Source organism: Anabrus simplex, chromosome 13 (assembly GCF_040414725.1).
Source record: "Anabrus simplex isolate iqAnaSimp1 chromosome 13, ASM4041472v1, whole genome shotgun sequence".
Lineage (NCBI taxonomy): Eukaryota > Metazoa > Arthropoda > Insecta > Orthoptera > Tettigoniidae > Anabrus > Anabrus simplex.
In genome coordinates this window covers 102,826,027-102,853,235 of record NC_090277.1, presented here as the reverse complement: position 1 = coordinate 102,853,235, position 27,209 = coordinate 102,826,027, and the positions used below count along the sequence as shown (strand labels likewise).

Below are 27,209 nucleotides of genomic sequence, written 5' to 3'. Positions count from 1 at the left end.
ATTGTACTGTGCTGCAATGCACATGGAAGCAAGAGACTTTATCACCTCATCATAGGAAACTTCGATAAGCCACGATATTTTAATAGCGTCAGGCACTTTCCATGCAGTACAGGGCATATAAAATGCATACAATACAGTAATCCAATGAATAAAGCACTTGCACACGAGAACCAGCATACATTTCTCCTCGTCTTTGAATCATACGTTGTTTTTCTTTCGTTGCGTAAGTTTATGTTTGTCGGTGAGTTATCTGAGTGCATTATCTGAATACTGTAAATGTACCTTGTTGGATACATTTTGGAAATAGCTTTTTCCATGACATTTGAAAGGTTTAAACTGTGAATCAACTTTAATTGCATGCAGTAACGGGATTTAGAATATTTTGTGATGCGGAAGGTTTGGCATTTCTGAATTACGAGTTGACAGTTAATTCAAAGTCGTTGGGACGCAAAAATCGGACTTCAAGGCTTTATTGTACTGACGTTCAGTACCGGTACACCAAAACTGAATAAGATAATCTTCACGTGCTGTTGGGTCGGCAACCTGCTCGTCCGAATTATGATGCATTTGCTTACTTTCCCCTGGTTTGTAATTGGGTTGTTTCGCCTGTGTGTTGTATAGTGTGTGCCGTCGGGTATTAGCTGTATAGAGACATGTGCGAAATACTCGGCGATTAAAACAGGATGAATTTCAATTATATTTTGAAGAAAAAGGCTACATTTTAATTCGTAATACTGAAAGTTTGAAATATGTTACAATGAAATACTTTAACACATGTTAAATAGGGAAAAGGGAAGGGGCCTAAAAATAATTTGCTCTTCTGAACATTTCGTTAAACTGGCGTTCGTTACAATGACATTTTACTGTATTGGAAAATAATTTTATTTTACACTTCACTTTCACTTACAACCACAGAAGTAAAGGAATATACCCAATGTAAACAATATGCTGAAGAAGAGGTTTTGCTTTCTCCACTGATGGCCACTTCCTGAAGTCTTTTTATGAATTTGGAATGTAGTAATCAGAGTTCGAGATCACAGGTTGGCGGTGTAGGTCTCTGTGCGGCGCCCAGGTCCTGCGAGAGGCTTGTCTCTCTCGTCCCACAAAGACACACCGTCACAGGCACAAATCTTCTTGCTGTTCTCGAACATCCCAGCAGAACGAGCTATGATGCCACAGGCCAGTCTGAAAGAGACAAAAACATTCTCTGGAGTGATATTTAAAAAAGCATTTTCATGAAAATTAACTAATAATATATTCCTTCTCTTCTTCTTACACTTTGCTTTACTTCGCACCAACACAGATAGGTCTTATGGCAACTACAGGGTAGTAAAGGGCTAGGAGTGGGAAAGAAGCGGTCGTGGCCTTAATTAAGCAACATCCCCAGCATGAGAAACCATCTCCCAAATGCAAGCTCATAGCGACCTTAACGGCATGACTAACTCACTTGGTTAATTTTTTAACTCCTTTAACCCTAGAACTGGCAATGTTAGGTCCTGTGGTGGCAGCCATATTTGGCAGCTTTTAACTGTCTAAATAAAGTACAAAATACCCACAAGATATGAAATAAATCTACAAAGTTTTATATATCTGCGTAAAGCTAATACACTGAGGACTGTCATGTTGACATGAAATTGTATAAATGTTTTGAATAGAAAAATGTACAGTCTGTTGGAAAAGTGTAATTCCTAACTACTACTACTAATATGTACATATGCTCATCTGCTGGACAGGTGCTTGAAAATGTTTTCAGAGATTCCACGGGAGTTTTGCTGGTGGATTTTCTTTACAAACAAAGGACAATTAATGTAGCCTATTACTGTCACCTTTTGGATGAAGCAAAAGCTGCGTATCGCAACAAGCGACGTTGGCAACCAATCCGAAACGTCATTCCTCTCCATGAAAATGCAAGCCCGTATACTGCCGTTTTAATGTGGGAAAAACTGGAGGAAATTCACGGGACACCCTCTGTACAGTCCACATTTATTGCCCTGCGACTACCATTTGTTTGGACTACTCAAACAAGACCAAGGAGGAGAGTGGTTTGATGATGATGCAAGTGTAGAAGGGTTTGTGCGCAACTGGCTCTGCATACGTCCCTCTTCTCTCTATCAGGACGGCATCATAAACGTACCAATTCAATGGAGAAAATGTGCATCGAAGGCAGGACACTGCTGAAAAGTGATCTCTATATGTGTATTTTGTATGGTTGATTCAATGAATTTTAAAAAATAATTCTCGTTTATATTTGATCCGTCCTTGTATAATGCATGGAAAGTAAGAGGTCTCCTCTTTGGTTTGCACGAGACATTGTTTCCTTGGACAAAAAAGGCAGGTTCAACGACTTGGAAAAAAAAATGGTGCATGGCTTTTAGTGTCAGGAGTGTGCGGGGACAAGTTTGGCTCGCCAGATGCAGGTTTTTTGATCTGATGCTTGTAAGCGACCTGCGCGTCGTGATAAGGATGAAATGATGATGAAGACGACACATACACCCAGCCCCCATGCCAGCGAAATTAACTAATTATGATTAAAATTTCCAGCCCTGCCGAGAATCGAACCCGGGACCCTTGTGACCAAAGGCTAGCACGGTAACCAATTAGCCATGGAGCCGAACGACGACTTGGTATGTGTGCCCAGCAGTATACAGAAATTCTCAAGGGTACTTTTGTAAGATTCCACAGATATTTTAAATCACCATTTGTACAACAATGTATGAAATTTCTTATTGTTGTGTCACTTTCTATTATAATTAATTATAGTACAGTAGAGTCTCGCTCATCCGACCTTCGCTTATCCGACATTCCATGTTATCCGACACTGGTAGGCTTAATTTGAACTTTAGGTAGAGGCAATTCTGGGACCCCCGGTGTGGAGGGTGCGACCGTGGAACAAGCACTGACTGTCATGTGGAAGGACCGGGTTTTCCTCAAGGACAGGTGCAGCGAGTTTTCAGTCATTGTTCAGTGTAGTATTAGCTGGGTACGGATGTTACAGTTTTCATATCCTCTAGGAGTATGGCGAGTAAACGGAAGAAAGTAATTGTTTCTGTGGAAGACAAGTAGAGTGGTTAAAGAGACTGGAAAAAAGAGAAACTTTTCAAAAAGTGGTTTCAGATTATGGTGTTGTACGTGTTACAGTGGGAGACTGGAAACATATGAGGGAAGAAATTGAAAAGTGGTATAATAATTTCGTATGGCTATTTCTAGCCGAGTGCAGCCCTTGTAAGGCAGACCCTCCGATGAGGGTGGGGGGCATCTGCCATGTGTAGGTAACTGTGTGTTATTGTGGTGGAGGATGGTGTTATGTGTGGGGTGTGAGTTACAGGGATGTTGGGGACAGCACAAACACCCAGCCCGCGGGCCATTGGAATTAACCAATGAAGGTTAAAATCCCCGACCCGGCCGGGAATCGAACCCGGGACCCTCTGGACCGAAGGCCAGCACGCTGACCATTCAGCCAACGAATCGGACATTGAAAAGTGGTGCTCTACCAGAACAACAAGTGATGCACTGAAAATTAAAAAAACAATGAAAAATGTGAGTACGAAAAAGTAAGTGAAGCACTATTTCTTTGGTTCACTCAAAACCGGAAAAAAGGCCTGTCAATATCTGGCCCCATTCTGCAATATATGTCGGTGTATTTCCAGAACGGGTTTAATAAAAGGGACCCTAATTTTACTGCCAGTGCTGGGTGGCTTGATCGGTGGAAAAAAAACGGTACGGCATTGGGCAGCTTAATATCTATGGAGAAAAACTGTCAGCTAAATCCGATGAGGTTGTGAAATTTAAAAGGAAATTTCAAGAAATAATTCTTGCTGAAAGATTAACCGGTGATCAGATTTTTAATTGTTATGAGACTGGGCTAAATTTCAAGTTGCTGCCGTCAAAACTCTCGCAGCCCAAGCCAAGACGTCTCCACCTGGCTACAAGCGTAGAAAGGAAAGAGTTTTACTGTTCTTGCCTATAGTAATATTACTGGGAACTTAAAAGCAACCGTGCTTATGATCGGCAAAGCAAAGAAGCCAAGGACATTTAAAAACATTTCTGTTAATTTTCCTGTTCATGTTCTTCCCCCCCTAACGTGACGTCATTATACCGCCAATGGACCAAGGTGTGCTGGAAATATTGAAGAGGAAATATCGGCGGAAACTCCTTTCATCCCAGATAGAGAAAATGGACAATGGCAACGACATGATAGAAAATTTAAAACGAAACAACATGAAAGACGTTGCATATTGGATAGCGCAGTCTTGGAAAGAAGTTGAAACAACAACATTAGAAAGTTTTGGAACATATTGTTGAGCGAGGTTGAACATCGACAGGAGGTGGTACAAGAAGACATGGAAAACATTGTTCCCTTACTGAATTGCATTCCTGGCTGTGAGGATGCTACGACTCAAGATGTAAGTGCTGTGCACAAGATCAGGTGTTTGAACTAACTGACCCTGACATATTCGTTTTGTGAATGCTAACGAAAATGTGGGTGATGAAGAAGAACGAGGCACTGCAGAACAAAAGAAGAAAATGATGACTCACAGTGAAGGATTATCGTCGATGGCGGGATCTCGCACCAAGACAACGTGAATCAGCAGGCAAGTAGACATTATTGACAAGTTTCTTTTCGTAAGACATTTGGAATGTTTTCGTTCAATACTGCATCTACTGTACAATTGAATTGATAAGTCATTAAACAGAGTACCGTAAGACATAGTAATACAGTACAGCCTTCCTGTTTGTTTTACTTCATTTTCAAAGATATTCTGTATAATCCGACATTTCGGTGATCCGACGTACTCCAGGTCCCGTTTAGGTCGGATAATCGAGACTCTACTGTATCTTAATTTATTGTTTATTGCTTTGTAGTCCTGGATTTCAACGTATTTGTGAGGCAAGTGCCGATTTTGGATAAATAAATTAATAAAATTAATGAGCGTAGTTTTTCGTAGCTTATTGTATTAACATAAAGAAATAAATGAACTGGATTAAAGCCACTATATATATATTTATTTAATAATAAAACCAAGATTAAATAAATATATATAGTGGCTTTAATCCAGTTGATTTATTTATGTTAATTAATAAAATCATCAAACTCCTTGTCTTGTGAGCTGTCTCTTTCAAATCTTATTGTAGAGCTGAATATTAAACAGTTGTTCTGCTTTCTATAGCTAGCTATTATATTGACACAATTAGAAATGAAGCAAAAAGGGAGGCTGGCATCAAAATACCTGTTATCGTACTTTTAGGAAGACTCAGGCTACAATGGTTTGGACATGTTATGAGTAGAGCCCGGATTATATGTAATATACAAATGAGAAGTATGTACATAAATATGTAGCTAAAATTTACAAAATATGTAGTTAAATATGTAATAAATATGTAACTTAATAGTTTTATTTGATGTATTCTTGTACACACAAAAGGAAACAAAACCGAAGAAAGTTGGAAGTGCAGATATTAATCAACCTCTAATTTCCATTTGAAGGTGCAATTAATAACTCAATATTTTTCCAAATATTCTGCGGTCACCAAATGCCTTCTGTCTGTTAGGATGTTATTATATAGAGAAAAAGACCTTTCAACTTCACATGAAGTCACTGGTGCGTACTTCAAATTGCCGGCAAAGAAATATTTAATTGTAGACTTGCTCAAGCAAGGAAGGTCCCTATTAAGAAGAAATTTGATCTCATGAAAAACAGGTATAATTATTAGAAGAAAGAAAGAAAGAGAAAAGGTGCTTCTGACATGTGACATTAAACCGAGGACTGGTGAAAGGATCACAACAGAAAGGTCACTAAACCTGATAAGAGAACAATGTGACAAAATTTGTACAAGGGAAGACTGAAAGTCACAGCTCGAGACACCCAAGACTTGCACCGTCAACATAACTAAGGAATGCGATTCTTTGAGAGAGAATACCTCACTTTAAATTATTACATTATTTTTGGATGTTAGAGTTGTACAGGCTTTTTAAACTATGTTCAAGTGTTTAATTCTTCTTCTTCTTTTAGTGCCTTTTCCACTACTGAAGGTTACCCACAATCACAGCGAAGTAAAATTAGTGAAGAGAATTGTGTTTTCTTTCAAATGCGCAATATTCTTAAACATATTTAAAATATGTAATATTTATCAAAACATTTATTATGCATCAAAATATGTAAAAATATGTAACTTTAAACTCCTGGAATAATGGTCCTTTTAGTGTGATTCACAGACATTTTAGCTTTTCTTTTAGCTACATATATATGGGAACAGAATATGTAATTACATATAATCCGGGCTGTAGTTATGAGGATGGACAGAACGAGAACAGTAAGGAATTATTTTGACAGGGAAGTGAAAGTAGGGAGGTCAAGGAATCGTTGGATACACACTGTGAAATCGAAGGTTGGCAAGAGGAATGCCAAGTAGGAGGACATAGAGGAACAGAAACTATACTTTGACAGGAAGAAGTGGCGAGCGTTTGTACAACACACTGGGAAAACTGGAGCTGGAAAATGATGATGATTTAGTACAACCTTCAGATGATAAACAGTTCACTTCTTCACACCCTTCAAATCCACAACATTTCTTCAGACACTCAGCAATAGTACTCCTGAGCCTGTGAAGTTCCTCTCAATGGCAGAAGCCAAGAACGCGTGCAAGGGTTTCATTCTTGCTGTAGTGATGGCAACGCACTTCTTGACCACAGTCAGAGACAAATGTATCTGATTACAAACATGCCGATATTTGTTTGCCATAACGTACACACGTAACTCTCTCCATTTAATAATCCTTGCTGAGTTTATCCTTGCTCGTATGTCTTCATTTATGCAGCCATCTTCCTGCAGGCGAGATCCTATGTATCGGAAGTTGTCTACCATTGATAAAGTAATTCCATTAATTCTGAGGGAGCCAGATGATGTGGAATTTTCCAGTTTTCAGCAGGTTTACATAAATTCTAAAGTGATTTAGCCCATATCTTCTGAAGATCCTGATTGGTACTGACTTCAATAGTACAACACTTTATTTCATATCACTCATAGAAACTCCATCATTTCATTAATAGAATGATGATGTTTGTTATTTAAAGGGGCCTAACAACTAGGTCATCGGTCTCTAATGGTACAAGGTGAACGGAATAAAAATTAAAACTTCAATGTATCCACTGACTAGTCTAAAACGAATGACGATGAAAAAATGATTGTGAAACAAAAATCAGTGTATCCTATTCACAATGATGTAAGTAATGGGATGATGCTTATCTAAAGGGATCCAAACTCCAGGTCACGGGCCCCTCATAATGGTACTAATCACTGGTAAAGCAAAACCAATGTGTTTCTCCTAATAGTGGTATTAATCACACGTAATGTCACACACAATGGCACCACTCACAGGTAACACAAACCCATGGTGTTTCACACATAAGGTACTACTCACAAGCAATGCAGACCCAAGGTATTCCTCACATAGTGGGACTAATCACGGGCGCTGGTATTCCCATGGAGTTCCTCACTTAGTAAAACTAATCCTAGGCCACGTATACTCATGACGTTGCTCACATAGTGCTACTGATCATAGGCAATGTACACCAACATTATGGTAACGCCCACAAACCCACCGTGTTACTCACATAATAGTATTACTCTCAGGCAATGTAGACCCATGGTTTTCATCACAGTGGTACTTATCATGCGAGCCAGTCAAACCCATGGTTTTTCTCACAAAGTGGCGCCAACCACAGGCAACGTAGACCCATGGTGTTCCTCATGAAGTGGTACTACTCACAGATAACGCAGTCCCATTCTGAACACAGTGGAACTGAGTGATGGAATGCACATGATGACACTTATCACAAACAATGCCCACACTCGTAGTGTTTCTCGCAAAATGGTACTGCTCCTATGTAACGCAGACCCATGGTTTTCCTCGCAAGGTGGTACTAGCTGCAAGTAACATTGATCCATGGTGATCCGCACGTAATGTTACTAATCAAGTAATCACATGATTCAAATATTATCAACCCTTGCTTGCGCCTTTTAGTCGCCTCCTACTACAGGCAGGGGATACCGTGAGTATATTTCTTCGTCTGCATCCCCCACCCACAGGGAGGCATTAATAGAATAAAAATGCTATTGGAAATTCAAAGAAAATAATATATAAAATTATGTAAGCGTACCTAGTACCAGAATTTCCATTCACGGTGGACTCGGGACTGTTGCCCCGTCCTAGATCATCTTCCTTCTCGGTGACTGCCACAGACCGCCCGATTAAGTCCCAGACTTTAAGAACTCTGTCTGTTAGCCTGAAGGTAGCTCGACCATTCTCATCGGCAGTGATGTTGCCCAGATCACCTGCGTGCTGGAAAACACAAGTATTTAGTATCGGCTACCAAATTCCATAGCCCACACGAAAAGCTTCTCGTACAAACTCAGACTGAATGCACGGGGTTTGTACTCTGTGCTACGGCAGCTGCCTCAGCCGAACTTATAATGCACGTGGCCACCCTGCTTTAAGCGTGTATACAATCTTATATGAAATCTTAGCTTACAAAAGATGCTGGAAGTGTTGTCCTTACTGGGTTATAGAGTCATTGTATCTGGTAAACACATCCTGGTTGATGCAAGTGTAATATTTCTGGCTTCATTCATAATGTTTTCTTTCAGTTTCTCGAATGTGTGAGGATTTGTTTGATACACCTTTTCTTTTCTTTCAGTTTACCCCACAAGTAAAAATAACATACTGTTAGATCTGGAGAACAAGGGGTGAAATAGACTGGCACTGAACACTCTGTCTGCAAACACTTCCGAGATTGTAAAAAAGGAATCTTGCTGTATGAGCAGGTACTGAATCTTGCTGAAACCACCCACACAATTTTTATTCTTCATTAACTGCATCAAAATGTCATGATCTTTGTACCTCTCTGCATTTACTGTCGTCTTGAAAAAAAAATAAGCCCAATTATTCGTCTTGCACTAACAGCACACCAAACACCGATCTTCCTATCATAATGAGGGACTTCATAAACACCATTAGGATTTTCTGCACACCAATAGCAAGAATTATGACTGTTCATATGACCATTAAGACGAAATTAGAACTTTTACACATTAAACTACCATGTTACAATGATAACCATTTCACCATCTTAACAGGTGAGATTCAGACTGGCAACTGTAGCTTGCAATAGAGTAAAATAATATATTTTTATTGGTCCACCTTTTCAATACAAAATGAAAATTACATAGGGACTAGTTTCGACCTAGTAATAGGTCATCATCAGCCTGAAGTAAATTAAAGCGCAAATATCGAAGAAAAACATAAACAATGTAAACACAAGTACAGTCTTTTTAAAGGTACATACCATGTGGGAATTTGAGCAGAGATATATTAAAAATAATAACTCTTCCAATTGACGAAGCACTGAGCGGAAGTTATGTAAAGTTCGGTGCGCCGTATATTATAAAAGACCACCGTGCACTAAATGATGCAATAAAGAAGAAGAGTAGGTTGAATGCTGGCTTCTTCTTAGCCGTTGTATATTCGAAGAAGATTACGTCGTATTTTATAAGGTATTGAAAGACGTCAAAACACATGGATGTAGCTTGCCAGGCGAACACGTGCAGGCTGCTTGCAAGGTCAATAAGTATGTGCGCGCCTCCCATACTGCAGCTGCCGTAGCACAGAGTACAAACACCGTGTGTTTGGTCTGGGATTATATGAGAGACCCTGTGTGCAAACAGGGTGGCCAAGACTTAATATGCATCAATTTAAGAACTAATTCCTTGTTGAATTTTACACTAACTTAACCTAACATAACTTAGTATAAAATAAGTCACATATAGAAAGATAGGAACAGAAACAGATACTAGAATAAATATAATGACAGGTCGGAGTGCGCAGAGGAAGCGAAAGAGAAAGAGATGAGAACAAATATGAAAACACAAAAGGAAAGTACAATCTCAACATCTTCAAACAGATGGGCTATCTCCTCTTTCATCTCAGTTCCTTTAATATCTGTTTCTTTTCAGCCCCCAATGAGAACCTCTTTGCTTCTGTATGATCAGAAACCTTCTACAAAACAAAAGGTTCTTTGTGGAATTCCAGGGAAAGAGAAGCAGGTGGAGAATGCAGAAAAATGGATTACCTCAAGGTAGTGTACTTGCACCAGCCCTTTTTAACATCTACATAAATGATCAAACATTACCCAAAGGAACACAGAGTTTCATCTATGTTGACAACCTTGCTCTCACTGCTCAAGCTGACAGTTTTGAAGAGATTGAGATGGCTTTAACTAGCTCCTTGAACGATCTTGCTACATACTATAGGAATAATCAATTGAAGCTAAATCCCGCAAAAACTCAAACTTGCATTGTCCATTTTAAAAGTAAACAAGCCGCTAGATACCTGAACATCATGAGGGAGGGATCAAGCTGGCGTGTTGTGAGACCCAAAAATATCTTGTAGTTACTTTAGACCACACTTTCTTACAGAAAACATTGTATGAACACCAAAAACAAAGTAGCTGCCAGGAATAATGTGGTACGGAAGCTGACTGGAACAACCTGGGGAGCACAGCCAGACACAGTGAGAACCTCAGCACTTACAATCAAAGATAAAGGTAGGGTTTTCCAACTATTCAATACTACAAAATAGTGAAATTATTAAAACACATTTTTGTTGTCATTTTTGGTACTGGTTTCAGCAACTTTATTTGCCATCATCAGCCTAGGAGATTGTTGCAGGACATTTTGATAGTTACATTAAAATATTTATAACATATATATGTACATAAACAAAACCTAAAATAAGTTTTGTTATTTACAATTGCGTATATACCGTAAAACTTATGTAGTTGAAAAACAGAGACTAAATCACTCCTTATGAGGTTATAGAAAAGTCATTAAAAAAATTTATATGTACAATATTTTAAATGTACATCTCCTTGCATTGTCAACTGTTTGTAACTATACATAAAATTAATTATAACACCTAGTTTCGGATAAAATTTCCTTTTAAAGTGTATCTCAGCTGTTAAAGACGTACAACTAGCTTTGAAGAGGTATAAAAACATGTTAAAACATTTTGTCATGAGCGACCTGTACAATAATACACTAACAGCTGCTTTCATTCTAGAGTATTGTTGTAAAATATAAGTAGGTAGCAGACCATTTTCAGTGACCAATTTTTATAGAAAAAAGGTTCCTCATAGAATGTAATCAATGAACCATCTATACTGCTCACATTTTCTGGCTGTTAGATTAAAAAGATTTAATGACATATATCTTGTATGGATTCACTGAATCAGCTTAACTTAATAGAGTGTCAATAGTTTAGGTCCTATATTTTAATATTATATCCAACACTATGTGGTAAACTTGAGGCCGTGAATTGATAGATGAGATTCCATTGAAAATGCGCTATTTTCAGGTGGATTATTGTGGATCTGGAAAGATCTCGAATGAAACAGACCTCGAACACCAAGTTCACGAGCGAAGCGTTAAAGAGGAGGGTTATAGTTCCTCTGTTCTGTTGGAAATCTCGCATAGAAAAGTTGCACATTTGAAAGTTGCCCCCAGCTGCTAATTTACACCTTTCTTTCCCCCTTAAAGTCTGAATCTGAAGGACGTCTTTAATCTTGCCTGGGCACTCCTCATATCTGTCCATGTATTTCAGCGAAGGAATGTGAAATAAAAAATTTAAGAAAAATATGTTCTCTATGAGAGTCTGCTGTATAGAATGTTCATTAGAAGTTCAATTATCATCACAGTAATGAGAGATAATAAAATTACACTTACCCTCATCTGCGGCTCATCCTTAGGACTGCCATGTTGTGTTTTGTAAGGATTAAAGTGCTCGCCAATGCTGAAACAAAAAAGATTTTTCTCTCATGAGTAAGGTTGACTTGTTCAGATGGATAGAGAACAAATGAAAAAGGAGAACATGAGACCAAAATTTTCAACTACAGCCTACAATAGTGGAGTATGGAATAAGAACGGTGCTGGTCATTGTTGACAACTGTACTGTTAGCAAGAGTGAATTGAACCCAACAGTTAGAAAATAACTATAAATCACTACCTTCAGTATTAGAAGGGGAGAAAGAGTAAGTTTGCTCTCTTAGTGCATTCGCTAAAATGCCGAGCTTTAAAACAGTTTTGTTTTTTTTTTTTTTTTTTTTTTACAATTTGCTTTTGTTGCATCGACACAGATAGTTCTTAGGGCTAGGAGTGGGAAGGAAGCCTTAATCAAGGTACAGCCCTAGCATTTGCCTGGTGTGAAAAGAGGAAACAATGGAAAACCAACCTCATGACTGTCCGTACAACTTGGCACAGACCCGTCAAGCGGTCTTGCCACACACAACTGGAATATGTGAACAAACAAGAACAAAACTTGCTAACCATTACGACTACATGATCACAAGAAATGTTTGGTAATCAGCAGAAATTATACGTTGACTTGAGATGCTTAGTATTATAGAAAGGTCTTGGGTCTAATTTATAATTATTACCATGTGTTTGTGGAGCACGGTACTTGATCGTTGGCCCTGATTTAAACAACATGATATAAGAAATGAAAATATGTTTGACAATGAAATTATTTAGAACTTGCTGGTTTAGTTTATACTACTCCACTACTTCCAGGGGCTTTCATAGGTTATGATCTTCATTTCCGTGTTGACGTTTAACTAATAAGATAGAGTTTGAGGGATGTTCCACCATTCAACACATTGTAAAATATATTAATTTATAAGAAGACTGGTTTCGACTGCCAAAAGTGGGGTTTGAACCCACTATCTCCTGAATGCAAGCTCACAGCTACATGATCCTAAACGCATAGCAACTTGCTCGGCCGGTTATCTAACTTTTTTATTACTTGCGCTTATCTGATGTTAAAACCACGTGCTTCCCTAGGTCTTAGCACTAGTTGATGTCCAACTTTGGAATCTTTACACATAAAACCCACCAACCATCAACTGACAGTTTTCCTCCATATCACACAAAACAATCTTTACCATTCAGTCTTGCCATCCAGGACAAACGGATCTGTTCAACCCCTAAAATCCGTGTTCCTACGGTGACAACCCCAACCAATTGGTTGATCAGCAGATTTCCCGAATCATGAACTCTATCCCCAGACTCCCCAAGCCACCTAACCCAGAACCCTTCATAAACACTTACCATCCTGGTCTTCACATAATCAGTCACATTTCAGAACAAACAATCATTCCCGTGATCATCTTCCAAAACGCCCCACAACTACATTTAGGCATCTACCAAACCTCAAAACGCATTCATTCTCACTCTCTGTGAACCACACCAATCCTCAGTCCCTTCCATCTCTTTCTCCCGAGAAGACAGCTGTTGTAAGACCTGCCACTACTTTCACCAGTAGCATCACCAACAAGTCTTACGCCATATAAAGTCATCATGGTGGCTCTTTATCCAACATCATCTGCACCTTCAATGAGAATTCTGTCCAACTTGACTATCAACATTATTATTATTATTATTATTATTATTATTATTATTATTATTATTATTATTATTATTATTATTATTATTATTATCATCGTTATGGCTAATGAGGGGGAATATATCTCCACAGGAAGAAGGAATGTTCTGTAAGATACAAGACAGAAACATCTTCTTTAGTCATGGGAGTATATTCCAGAGGTGCCCACACTGCAACCAGGGCAATAAGACACTAGATCACCTGGCAACACAATGTGGACGAATGCTTAATTTGGACTACAAGAAACGCCACAATGATGTTGTCAGATGCTTGCATTTCATGTTCACCAAAAAGTATGGGCTGAATAATTCTAAGAAAATAAAGAACTATAAAGTTGAAAATGTCATATCCAATCAGCGAATTAGAATAAAGTCAGACGTCATCATACAGACTGAGCTTCGCATTGAACACAATAAACCGGATCTGATGATACATGACCTTGTAAAGAATGAAATCCTATTAATTGAAGTTGGAATCACAAACAAAAATATCCTAAAACAGACTGAAACCACTAAAGGAAGAAAGTACGAGATGCTAGCCAACGAACTCTCACTTATGTACAATGGGGCCAAGGTGACGATGGTCCCTGTGGTAATGACGTGGGACGGGCTAGTTACCAACTTGTACAAGAAGCACATGGACAAATTGGAAGTGAGCAAACAGCTACAGACCTACCTACAGACCATTGTACTAAAAAGAACATGTGAGAGTGTGCTAATCGACTTCAGACGAGGCAACTTGGATAACGAGTTGTGGACGGAGGACTTGCAAACAATGATGGACCAGATGGAGGCGGTCCTGGTACCGTAAATGGTGTGCAAGAAGTGTGTATACAAATGCGTAGAATCATTGGATGTAACATGGACTTAAAAACTAATTGAATAAATTTATTATTATTATTATTATTATTATTATTATTATTATTATTATTATTATTATTATTATTATTATTATTATTATTATTATTATTATTATTATTATTACAGTGCCATCTTTTATCAAAGGTTGGCAATCATCATGGCTATTCTAGTCCTTAAGTCTGCCACATGGAAAAGCGGCAACACGTTCATCTCGAATCAGTCCCTAAGGTTCTATAGCCAGAAAATTCTTCTTTAGCCACGTCTCCATTGCCCTGATATCTTCCTCTATATCACCAACTGTAGGATCCTGTATTTTTAATTCTGCATCAAGTGACTGAAATACTAAGTTTCTACCTCTTAATGGAAAGGAGTACTTCGGTCTTCTTGTTTAATCTTTCCATTAAACTCCTTACTCTTTTGGTCCATGAGATATGTAACACCGCCGATAGACCCACATTCCAAAGGTTCCCCAGCTTCTTGCACTGGGCTTGGGTTAGATCCTAAGCCCCTGATCACTCGCAGCCTCAGATCTAGATTGAGAGTGCGGTTGCAGAGGAGCTTCTTAATTTTAATGAAGGTCTTTCGCCCATGCTCGAGTCTTGCCTGAGCTGCCGTTGATCATTCAGATTACAACCAAGGTACTTGAACTGTTGAACACGCTTGATCTCCTAGCATGAGTCTAGCATGAACTGATCTCCGCTTGCTCACGATCATGAACTTAGTCTTTTTCACGTCCATCTTGAGTCACCAGTTGTTGCAAGCAATGCTGACTCTCTCCCACAATGCTTAAAGATCTTTTGCACTGTCTGCAAGCAGCACAGTATCATCTGCATAGCAAATTATGTTGATGCACTCTCCATTGATACATATACTTTCTGTTGTGGCTGTCTCTAGTGCTTTGTCTAGTATTGCCTGTGAATAGATGTTAAAATGCTGGGGGAGATAACACATAACCCTGATGGACTCCTTGCTGGATATGAATCTCTTCCCACAGGTTGTCTTTCATGTTATCAACACTCTAGCCAAATGAATATGTGGCCACTGTGGTACCTGTAAATCCCATAATATACGGACCATTGCCAATTTGCACTTGGCACCATAAAACCCCTTTTGAGGATTGTTTCACAGTTCTCACCCTTTTGACCCTAAGAGATTCTGAAAATGGACATCAACTGGTGTGCAGGTCTAGGGAAACACATTAGATAACTGGTCCTTTTTTTATCGTTCTTTTATCTTGCCTATCTCGCCACCTCCATTCATTATACAATGGCATCTACATGCAAACAACGATCACTACCGTTCTTATTCCATCCTCCACTAAGGAAAGCAGTTATTTCTGCGTAAAAGTTCTGTAAGTCATCTAAATCCATTTATCTTCACTTTTCACTTTTAAAAAGCTGTTTAGTTTCAATTTATAACTGATACTTGTGCACTAAAGTGCCTTCTGAAAGGGGCGATGTATGTGTCAACAGCGGAACAGCCATTGCTGTATTCAGTAGCGGTTCATTTAGCTAACATACAACCCATGTGCTTTCTGTTTACTGCTTTGTTTCGGGTGTTATTGGCGCGCTAGTGACTTTACATATTATTGTTTTTTTTTCAACAATTTGCTTTACGTCGCACCGACACAGATAGGTCTTACGGCGACGACGGGACAGGAAAGGGCCGTGGCCTTAAGTAAGGTACAGCCCCAGCATTTGCCTGGTGTGAAAATGGGACACCACGGAATTCAGGGCTACCGACAGTGGGATCTGAACCCACTATCTCCCGAATACTGGATAATGGCCACACTCAAGCGACTGCAGCTATCGATCTTGGTGCATATTATGAGTTTCTTTCGTGCTAATATTTAGTAATATATCATTATTGATTAAGTTGGAAGTCAGTCTTTGTCTTGGTGTTCAGGATATAGTTAACTGCTTTAATTTAAGTTTACATAACCTTTGTTAAAGTTCCACGTGGAGTGAAGATGGGTGAGCCCTGCCATTCCCACGTAAAGCATAAGAAGTGGAGAAAAACAGTGTGTTCTCAACGTTTTTCAGAAGTTTAGTGATGCAAATCCTGGTAGTACTCTCGAAAATGTGATGAGGTTAGTAGCCGCTACTTCTTAATGTTATCCCACAGCATATTAAGGACTTGTGTGGCGCGTATTGAGTAAATGATATCGCACTGCAATCAGGAAGGCCCGTTTTAAGGTTACCTCCATACCATTGTTCTTTAAATCCAATTGAAAGTGTGTGGAGCCAAGTTAAGGGCCATGTGGCTAGGAAACCCAAAACTTTCACCCTTGCGGAAGTAAGAGAACTGTTGCTGGAAGGGATTGAACTAGTGACCTCTCAATGTTGGGAAATGTGTGTACAACACGTCATTGAGACGGAAGAAAAACGAATGTGGGATATAGACCAGTTAGTAGACGATGACACTGAACAATCAGAGATAAATGCGAACGATTCCGACAGTGATACCAATATAAATGGTCCATTATTGGACATTATAAATTTTTCAGCTAACTCATTCCTGGTTGCCAGTGTTCACCCCAGTGTGCTAAGTCGGTCTCATCAGTTGGTAAATAGCACACCTACCAAGACGTTGGCTAGTGCATACCATGGAGGTCACTGCGTAGGCTATTTGGAGCCACCGGCAGTGCCAATGCACTATGAGAGACTTTGAGAGACTGTCTCATTACCAAAAACTGATGCCTGCCTGGCCATCAGATGATATAGATATTGATTCCCGTAGGGAACTTGAAATTTTTGTCCCGAATGAGTAAATTTATAATAACGGTAATCTCCTAAGCTACTTTACAAGTGACAGGATGAAAAGGCAGAGCTGAGTGATCCAAGACTTCTGGCACTTGGCGTAGAGTTCATTAATGGGATAACTTTAAAACACTGATGCACCTGTGACACAATAACACTTTACAGCCTTGACCTACCAAGATACTAGAGTCCCACGAGATGCTCAGCCGTACTATTTGGCTTTCATGGGATTATACATTTACTATATCTCGTGTCAGAAGCATACATAAGTTTAAAATTAAAGATAAGGAAAAACATAAAACATAATATAAATACTCCAATGGAGAAGAGCCACATTAAACTATGTGAGCCCAAAACCTTGCAACATCAAGTGCATTTGGCTTCGCTTTAACCAGGTCTTCTGTTGTGCATCTGAATGGGCATGAACTGCATTGCAGCAAATGGGCTGTGGTCTGCTCTTCTCCACATACACACAAGGTACTGTCCACTTCGAAACCCCATTTCTTCTGGTTTACCCTGCACCACGTAACACCAGAGCGCAGTCTGTTCAGTGCTCTCCAATTCACCCAATCTGTGACAGGGCCGGAGGGAGTTCCTCTTTTGGGGTCATCCATTGACTGATCCTCGTATGTTGACTCCTGACGCGCCATTCTTGAATTCTTGCTTGCTGCGCTGTTCCTGCAAGTGTTTTGGTTACTCTCAAGAAGCTTTTCCTAGACTTAAGCCGCTGGCGTGGTGGCTCATATCCAAACAAAGGGTGGGCTTCAGATGTCAACACCTTTCTCTTTTCTTTCTTGGCTGCCACTTCACGGCGAATATCGGGAGGTGCTATCCCTGCAAGGCAATACACTTTTTCCAAAGGTGTAGGTCTCAAACATCCAGTAATAATGCGGCAGGTTTCGTTGAGTGCTACATCAACTGCTTTGGTATGGCAAGATTTGTACCACACCGGGCATGCGTATTCAGCTGCGGAATAGCAGAGCGAAAGGGCAGATGTCCTCACTGTGTCTGGTTGTGCTCCCCAAGATGTTCCAGTTAGCTTCCGCACAATATTGTTTCTAGCAGCGACTTTCTGCTTGATGTTCAAACAATGTTTTCTGTAGGTTAAGACACGATCCAGAGTGACTCCAAGGTACTTCGGGGTAGGATTGTGTTGTAATGCTATGCCTTGCCAAGTGACCTTCAGAGTTCGGGAAGCTTCTCTGTTGTTTAGATGGAAAACACAGGTTTGCGTCTTAGTTGGGTTTGGTGTTAGTTGATTCTTCTTGTAATAGCCAGCAAGAGTGTCTAGAGCTGTGGACAATGTTTGTTCAATCGCCTCGAAGTTATCCCCCTGAGAAGTGATGACACAATCATCAGCATAGATGAAACTATTCGTCCTGGCAGGAAGAGGCTGATCGTTTGTGTAAATATTGAAAAGCATTGGTGCCAACACACTTCCCTGAGGTAGTCCGTTCTTCTGTATCTTCCACCTGCTTCTTTTTCCCTGGAACTCAACGAAGAAGCTTCGATTTTGAAGTAGGTTTCTAATGGCACAAGTCAGATGGAAGTCCTTTGTCATGCTGTATACCTTTCCAAGGAGAATTCGGTGATTAACAGTATCATATGCTGCTGAGAGATCTATAAATGCAGCTCTTGTGATTTTCCGACTTTCAAAGCCATCTTCTATGTGTTGACTTAATTTCAACACCTGCGATGTGCAGCTTTTCCCTCTCCTGAATCCAGCTTGCTGTGGAATCAGAAGTGGCTCGATTTTATCAGTCAACCTATTGAGGATTAGTCTCTCCAGAATCTTAAAAAGATGGCATAATAAGGAGATTGGCCTGTAGCTCCTAGGGTCATTTTTATCTTTGCCTGGTTTTAGAATGGCTATGACCCTAGCCTTCCTCCATATTTTAGGTATCATGGAAGACTGAATGCAGTTATTCACGAGTTCTAGCAACCAGCACTTTGCAGTAGGACCAAAGTTCTTAATTATACATTTACTAATTCAGGACAAATATTTCAGGTTCCCTAAGGGAATCAACATCTATATCATTCGACAGTGATGACGACGACATGAAGGGAACTGAGTAACCTATTTTTCTTCCATACGCGACATTGATGAGTACATTAACCTTCAGAACGGTATTGTATATCATCTTGATTCATTCTGGTGATTGTATAACTGTTGTATTCTTCTTATTCCATGTTACAGATTATTTGAACTAGTTATCGATCTCACGATTTCTTGACATGTTTTTATGCGACTAGTACTACAATGTGCACATGGCCAGACTTGTTATGCTTATCTCCCATGTAATTTGAAATAGGGTATAGTCTGGTATTTTTAAGAGCAAGGGCTTTGTATGGCTAATAATAACAGCAACAAAAATTCTTACCTGTCGCAACCTTGGGATAAGTCACCACACTCGTGGACATGAAGACCGTGAGGTCCTGGAGAAAGCCCATCCAAAGTGCCATCCACAACACAAGTATCCTCGTCCACTTGGACAAAGCGTACCACGCCCTTGACGTCACCAAGCGCAGACCCAGTCAGTCCTCCGAGCATGGCAACAGCAGCTCCCTGGTGACCGGCCTTTGCAGAGTCTATAAAATATCAAAAATATCTCCTAAATTACTTTACAAGTGACAGGATGATAAGGCAGAGCTGAATGATCCAAGAGTTCTGGCACTTGGCATATAGTTCATTAATGGGAGAACTTTAAAACACTGATGCACAAACACCTGTGACACAATAGCACTTTAGAGCCTTGGTCTACCAAGATACTAGAGTGTCATGAGACGCTCAGCCGTACTATTTGGCTTTCATGACTGGGACTGCAGCCTCTCATACTAACTCCTTAATTGATATTACAAGACTGGGAGAACCTCATTCGAGTAACTGAGACTGAATCAAGGTGCAGTAAAGCTAATGCAGTGAACTCGTAGTTGCGATCAACAGGAAGAAGGAAGTCAGCTCCCAGACAAAACTATCTTTACATCAGTCTGTTTTCAGACCAACTTCGCTTTACGGGAGCGAAAGCTGGGTAGACTCAGGATATCTTATTCATAAGTTAGAAGTAACAGACATGAAACTAGCGAGAATGATTGCTGGTACAAACAGGTGGGGAAAATGGCAGGAGGGTACTTGGAATGAGGAAATGAAGGCGAAGTTAGGAATGAACTCGATGGATGAAGCTCTACGCATAAACTGGCTTTGGTGGTGGGGTCATGTGAGGCGAATGGAGGATAGGTTACCTAGGAGAATAACGGATTCTGTTATGGAAGGTAAGAGAAGTAGAGGGAGACCAAGATGATGATGGTTACACTCGGTTTCTAATGATTTAAAGATAAGAGGTAGGCCTATAGAACTAAATGAGGCCACACACTAGTTGCAAGTAGAGGATTGTGGTGACATTTAGTAAATTCACAGAGGCTTGCAGACGCTGAAAGGCATAACGGTCTATAATGATGATATATGTATTATTATTATTAATGAGCTAGAGTTCTGTGACACTCGTAAATATCTGGGAGTAACGCTTGACAGAGTTCTCTCTCACTTTCATGAAACGCTGTATGAACTGTGAATAGAAAGTCTCCACCTGGAATAAGCTGATGCGTAGAGGCATGATTTCCTCACATTAATTTTTGAACGATTTCGTGAGAAGGATACTAATTTTCACGTTATTTCACAAAATAGATATTGCCGTACTGCTGTAATGAAATTCTAAAATTTCATTAAAGGTTTCATTACTATCACTGATCGTTGATTGTGGAGGTTTAATTGATAGACTGTGATAGACTGTACATACCTGGTACATACTTTTGAAGCCATTTCCGGACTGCAGGGTCGTCTACCTTCTCCAGCAGGATGTTGGCTTTTGAGTAGCATCGCTGTTTGTTGTTTCATGAATAAATTCTATTTTTTCACTCTTATCTTTCCTTTGCATATCTAATGAGAGTTCTATTGTTGCCTGCTGTTTCACTGTTGGAGTGCTAAATTTACGTTCTGAATGCTCCTTATTTTTAAAACAATGTTTTGAGACAGTATCTTCTTTTTCCCACTCGATACGAACATTACAAAATTTACTCATTAAAATATTGGTTTTACAAAACGTATAAACCCTCACTCGCAAACTGTTTAGCTCTGCTGTGCACTGTAACACTTGTCGAGTGACCCATCTTCACTACTCTCTGCGATCACTTTCTTAACTTCACCTGACCACGAAGCTGAAATACACCAGTCAATGGTGCTGCTTGTAGACGTCATTAGGGATTCCAGGATTGCACAATGCCGCGAGGACACAGGTTGGGGTGGGATTACCAGTCACCACAAGAACAACATTCCAAACATTAGCTTGGCAAGAAGCCTGGAGCCAACCCCTTTTCTTTGATGCCACGTCTTAAAGAGATTTTCCAGAACATTAATGATAACATATTTCTTTCCTGTTGATGAATCTTTGTTCGCTCTTCCTTTTCATTTCATACATACTGTAATCTTGGAACAAAATGTCAAGTTTGTTATTCACTACATATATATATTTCGTATGGCATGAGGATACATTGTTACAATTTGGTTATTTACAAATATGTACAATTACACGAAAAAAAAAGTTTCATCTATACACACAGAACAAGTACGTAATAAACAAACAATATTTATACATTTGAGCTCATCAATATCTGCATTGCTGCTAAAGCTAAATGTCCAGTTTTGTTAGCCAACTCATAACTTCATCACTGGCCTCGTGGATATCCTTTATTGTCCCACTGAATCGTCAGAGTGGGCACTCTGTGACGATATGTTGAACGGTCTGAGGCACGCCAGAGCAGTCGCAATAAGGGTCGCTGGTAATCTTCCACTTTTGTTTCCGGAAGCTGCATCTGCCATGTTGAGTTCTGATCCGATTAAGTGATGACCAGATTTTTCTGGGTAAGTTGAAACCAGGAGGTTGCATAACTGGATCCGAAATTAGACCTAATCTGTCAGGGTTTGAAGCTGTCCACCCATCGCGCCAGGCAGTGTTAGTATGAAATTCATCTTGGGCTAGCCTCTTTCCTAGTAACCAAGAAGGGTTCCTAGATTTCAGCCTGAGATCTTCACGTAGGCAGTCTTGATGTATTGGTAGGAGAGGATTGTCACAGCATTTAACCCATTCTTTCTTCAGTGCCATTTGTCTTCGGAGATGAGGAGGTGGAATATTTGAAAGAACTGGTAACCAATCCAAAGGTGTGGATTGGATGGTTCCTGATATAGTCCTCATTGTATCGTTTAACTGAGTGTCTATCTTCTTTGTATGGGCACTGTTGAACCATACTGGGAAGCAGTATTTGGCTACTGGGTATACTAACGCAAGTGCATTCACTACAAATTTCGCTGTAATATCGTGCTTATCATGAAATAATGAAATTTCGCTTTAAAATGGCCTTATCGCTTTAATTCACAGACATAATATCCATGTTTTCTTAACGAGAAACATATGATTCGTAAAGATATCGCAAAATCACTTCAAAATATTTTTGCCGCGTTTATCGTTAATGCGAAAAAATCATTCCTCTACTGATGCGGAAACTGTCTGGATCAAAGGGCAAATCAGCAATGGCCCTTTGATACTCCTTCACAGAATATGCATATCCTGTTTGGTACTTGTCATCTCATGCCAAACAAGGGGATGTGGCCTTCAACAAGACCTGTGGGTCAGTGAAAGGCTGTTTAAAGTCTACTCTAGTCAACAAGTTTTATCACGGATTGCGTCAGCACATATTCAAAGAGAAGTGGCCGAGAACAAGGAGAGGAGTTTATTTTTAACCATAATGGTTTAATTTATTTGGTCTGTTTGACAACAAACTAGTCTATCACAGATAATTTATGTTCCATCATTTATATTCCATCTAGTCAATGTAATGTAAATACGCAGGTCGAGTTATAAGTCATGGGAACTATTTTTTTTCTCACGAACAGGAGACAACAGAGAAAATCTAAGATATGCATTTGGAAATGTACGATATGTACTTGCGTATGATGCCACTACATGGTGTATGTAAACAACAGTGTGAGTCTAAGCATGCCCCCAAGTTCAGTGTGTGAGTGAGAACGTCACAAAATGGTAGTCAACAAGCAGGAGCAACAATTGTATATTAAAATAGCAGTTCTCTGCAGCAGAAATGCATGCCAAGCAGAGCTGCGGGAAGCATTAGGTGTGCATGCCATGCAAACCAAGCGTCTGGATCTTTTGGACAAGGCCATAATCCTACATGATAACACAACAGCTCACACAGCAGCCATCATTCAATGTCGCTTACAACGGTGAAGATGGGAGGTTCTTCCACATCCACCTTATTCGCCAGATCTTAAAATAATAAAAATTTAAAAAAATAAAAATCCACCTTCATTTCGGTTCTTCTCATTCATACTCAACTCCTACCTTGTGCCGATTTCGACTACTTCAATCAAGACCTGAGTTTTTCTACGTTTTAAAAAATTAAGCACTGTGCATATACGTTTTCATTTGTTTCCGGTATTGCGCTTTTTACTACATTTTTTCTCTTCACAATTGTTTATTCACATCAACTGTTCTAAGAATTCTATAGGAGCACAATTACTTATTCAATTATATTGAATTGTATTATATTTATCTATATACTTACTTTCCCGCGACCGAGAAAATTACTGGACCGTCAAGCTATTCTCCATTTTACTTTGGGCATTTGAAACCACAGTGCCTGATATTGAATGCATCACGCTGATCACCGGGAGCTGGCAAGTTGCTTCAACGGATATACTCATTTTCAACTCCTGCACGATTATGGATCTTCGTACGTGTTCGATTGTGATGTGACTTTATGCCTGACAGTATTTAAAAACTGGCTCATTTAACCGTTCTCTGCTATTCGTAAACATTGTGGGACTTTGCCTAGTGCTGCATGTGCTATGCTACAGCTCAGAGAATTGCGCACTGTTTTCTTTTGAGTGATTTGCATTTTACTTCTAAGTTTTACAGTGTCTACCCCCATTTCATTTTTACATCGCCTCTTCTACTGATCCTATGCATTGTTTTTCGTCTTAATCGGCTGATGATGACCTGGACTAGGGTCGAAACCGGTACCATTTCTACTAATTATTAAATGGGAATGTAATTCACTACATTTCTTATTCTTTTGTATTGAATAGGTTGAATCTCTTTATCAATTATTTCAATTTTAACTTTAATATTCTTCAATACGGAACAATGAAATTTTTAACTTTAAATGATCTGAGCCCATGTGACTATGATCTAATCCTCAAAGTCAAGAAGCCATTACGTGGACAACGGTTTGCTAACAAAGAGGACATCGTAACAGCATTTCGAGGAGAGGTGTCACAAATTAGCGATACAAATGCAGCGAATGGTATTCAGCTCCTGCCCCACTGCTGGCAATGCACAGTGGAAAACTTTGGTGATTATTTCGAAGGTCTGTAACCAGTGGAGACCTGTTCTTTGTACGTAGTCTTGTGTATTTGCTGCCTATACCATAATAAAACAATGCTTACCAATGACCTGTGTTCTGTCACTTTCCTACGAGAATCTCCTGAAGTCAGAATTTGTCTTCAGGCACTATACTTAAGTACATGCTCTATATTTCCAAATGCGTATTTTATATTTTCCGTGTTGTCTCATGTTTGCGAGAAAAAAAAATAGTTGCCATGACTTATGACTCGACCCTCGTAATAAATACTGATGATGCCAGCCAGGTTAGAACATTACTGAGTATTGACTAGGTGGAATATAAATTATAAATGACCGGGCGAGTTGGCCGTGCGCGTAGAGGCGCGCAGCTGTGAGCTTGCATTCGGGAGATAGTAGGTTCGAATCCCACTATCGGCAGCCCTGAAAATGGTTTTCCGTGGTTTCCCATTTTCACGCCAGGCAAATGCTGGGGCTGTACCTTAATTAAGGCCACGGCCGCTTCCTTCCAACTCCTAGGTCTTTCCTATCCCATCGTCGCCATAAGACCTATCTGTGTCGGTGCGACGTAAAGCCCCTAGCAAAAAAAAAAAAAAATTATAAATGATCAGTGATAAAAATAACAAGGAGCCAAACAAGAAAGTGCTTATCCACTACATGGTCATGTACCCTAGTTCAGAGAGTGAAGTCCAGGAACAGCTATATATTTTTTTTTATGTACATCGCATGAACTAATTGGATCAGCCAAAATAGCAATGTAAAACTGGTTAATAAGTTTGTTAATACTCCTGACAATGGCTCAGATGCTAAGAAACTGCCTTTCGACAAGTCGGCAGGTCTAATCTGTTTCAGTTTGGTAGTATTTTGAGGTGCTTGAATACACAAGCCTCATACTGATAGACCTACGAGTACAAAAAAATAACTGCTGCAGGACAAAATTCTGGCATCTCAGTGTCTCCAAAAACCATAAAAGTAGTTAGTGGCACATTAATCAAATGAAATTATCACCAATTTTATTACTGTTGTACAAACAACTCTTGTTGATGATTAACAGCACAGGAATTATAAAAAAATGTCATGTACTGAGAATGGATTTTTTTTGCTAGTTGTTTTACGTCGCACCGACACAGATAGGTCTTATGGCGACGATGGGACAGGAAAGGCCTAGGAATGGGAAGGAAGCGGCCGTGGCTTTAATTAAGGTACAGCCCCAGCATTTGCCTGGTGTGAAAATGGGAAACCACGGAAAACCATCTTCAGGCCTGCCGACAGTGGGGTTCGAACCCACTATCTCCCACATGCGAGCTCACAGCTGCGCGCTCTTAACCACACAGCCAACTCGCCCGGTGAGAATGGATAGGTCCAACCAATCCAATATATCTCCCTAGAGAACATCAAAGGTAAAATTTTACTATCCATGCCTCAAGCTTAATAACATTATAATGATGCAAAATTTACTTGGAATTGCTTTTAGAGGAGAGATGTCCCTATATGTCCTTCTTTGATTTATGTTAAACAGAGTTTATTTTCTCGCCCTAATTATGCAAAGGCATATTTATTCCTCTTTCATACAGAACAGCTTTGAGTTTCATTGGGATGGAATGGACTGGTTCATGCACTGCTGTCAAGAAGAACTTATTTTCCTTCCTTGCCTTTTTCTCCAAATTTATTAGCATTTGATGTGGATGTGGCCCAGTTTAACAACTGGATGTACTTCCTGACTTCAATCCTATAAGGGATACATTCACAATTATGTGTGCTTCCTGTGGTTGGCAATGAGATGTGTTGTATGTAGATATGAAACACCTACTCCTCGAACCAGAGAAATTAACCACATGCAGTTAAAATCACCGGTCTGTCATCAAACCCAGAACCCTCTGAACTGAAAACTAGAAGGATGACCACTCGGCCAATGAGACCGACAATGTAATTCATTATATATAATTACTACAAGAGGTTTACCTCCGTAACCCTTTAAGATGGCACGTCTTCCGGAAGATTCGATAAGCTTCTGTATTTCGGAGGATGGGAGTGTCGTTTCTACTATGACAGTTTCTTCTGGCAACGAGACTGTAACATTATTTACACCAGGAACACCGGCCAAACTTGATTTAACACTATTGGCACACGACTCGCAGGTCATCTGCACTGCAAATTCAATCTGGAAACATGATAATAGTCATTTTATTACAACGGGAAGAGAAAGGTTATGTGAGTTCACGAATATAAATGCGTTTGATACCATTAAATAAAGGCGTGACATCTCTTTCTTCTTATCAAATACACTAAACCACAAACCTTGCTAGCCATTTCTTCCGTAAGAATGAATACCTTCTTCACATAATTTACAAAATTCGCTGAGTAACCTCCTTCCGATGTTGATAACAAAAAAACGGATGGAGGATTTAACCAGATTTTACCCACAGAAATCACCTCTTATTTACAAATACAGGACTACCAATGGCAGTTCATTAAATTATATTTTCCTATCAAACAAAAAAGGAGCAGAAATTTTGAATGAAATAAGATAGTTATAATATTTCGTGATATTAGAGGAATGATTCAGACCGCAGAACAAGATTTCGTTGATAAATAGTTCCTTATCTTGTAGTGAAATTACAGTATGGGAAATTTTATTAGCACGTTGTGGCGACATTGTCTATTTATATGAA

General features: G+C 39.5%; 2 protein-coding genes across 2 annotated transcripts in view; one reads left to right on the top strand and one right to left on the bottom strand.

Annotated features, from left to right (window-relative positions):
* Positions 1-866: 866 nt before the first annotated feature.
* Ccs (Copper chaperone for superoxide dismutase) lies at positions 867-26,963 on the bottom strand. Its single transcript, XM_067157235.2, has 6 exons — positions 26,836-26,963; positions 26,500-26,698; positions 19,492-19,699; positions 11,778-11,844; positions 8,159-8,340; positions 867-1,185 (listed from the first exon to the last, which is right to left on the bottom strand). Exons 1-6 carry the CDS (start codon positions 26,845-26,847, stop codon positions 1,035-1,037), a joined length of 819 nt encoding a protein of 272 aa, XP_067013336.1. The 5' UTR covers positions 26,848-26,963; the 3' UTR covers positions 867-1,034.
* Positions 9,695-27,209, top strand: part of mRpS10 (mitochondrial ribosomal protein S10) — a 30,911-nt gene continuing 13,396 nt past the window's right edge. The window contains exons 1-2 of the mRNA XM_067157237.2: positions 9,695-10,132; positions 10,473-10,600. Of these exons, the coding sequence (XP_067013338.1) occupies positions 9,903-10,132; positions 10,473-10,600 (358 nt within the window). The 5' untranslated portion in view covers positions 9,695-9,902. The remainder of the gene's footprint in view (positions 10,133-10,472; positions 10,601-27,209) is intronic.

Excerpts from the sequence above, each read along its gene's own strand:
- Ccs (XM_067157235.2), bottom strand. Across the intron at positions 8,341-11,777 it reads AGGATGAGCCGCAGATGAGG|CACGCAGGTGATCTGGGCAA; the intron begins GTAAGTGTAATT and ends TGTGTTTTCCAG. Across the intron at positions 1,186-8,158 it reads AATGGAAATTCTGGTACTAG|ACTGGCCTGTGGCATCATAG; the intron begins GTACGCTTACAT and ends TGTCTCTTTCAG.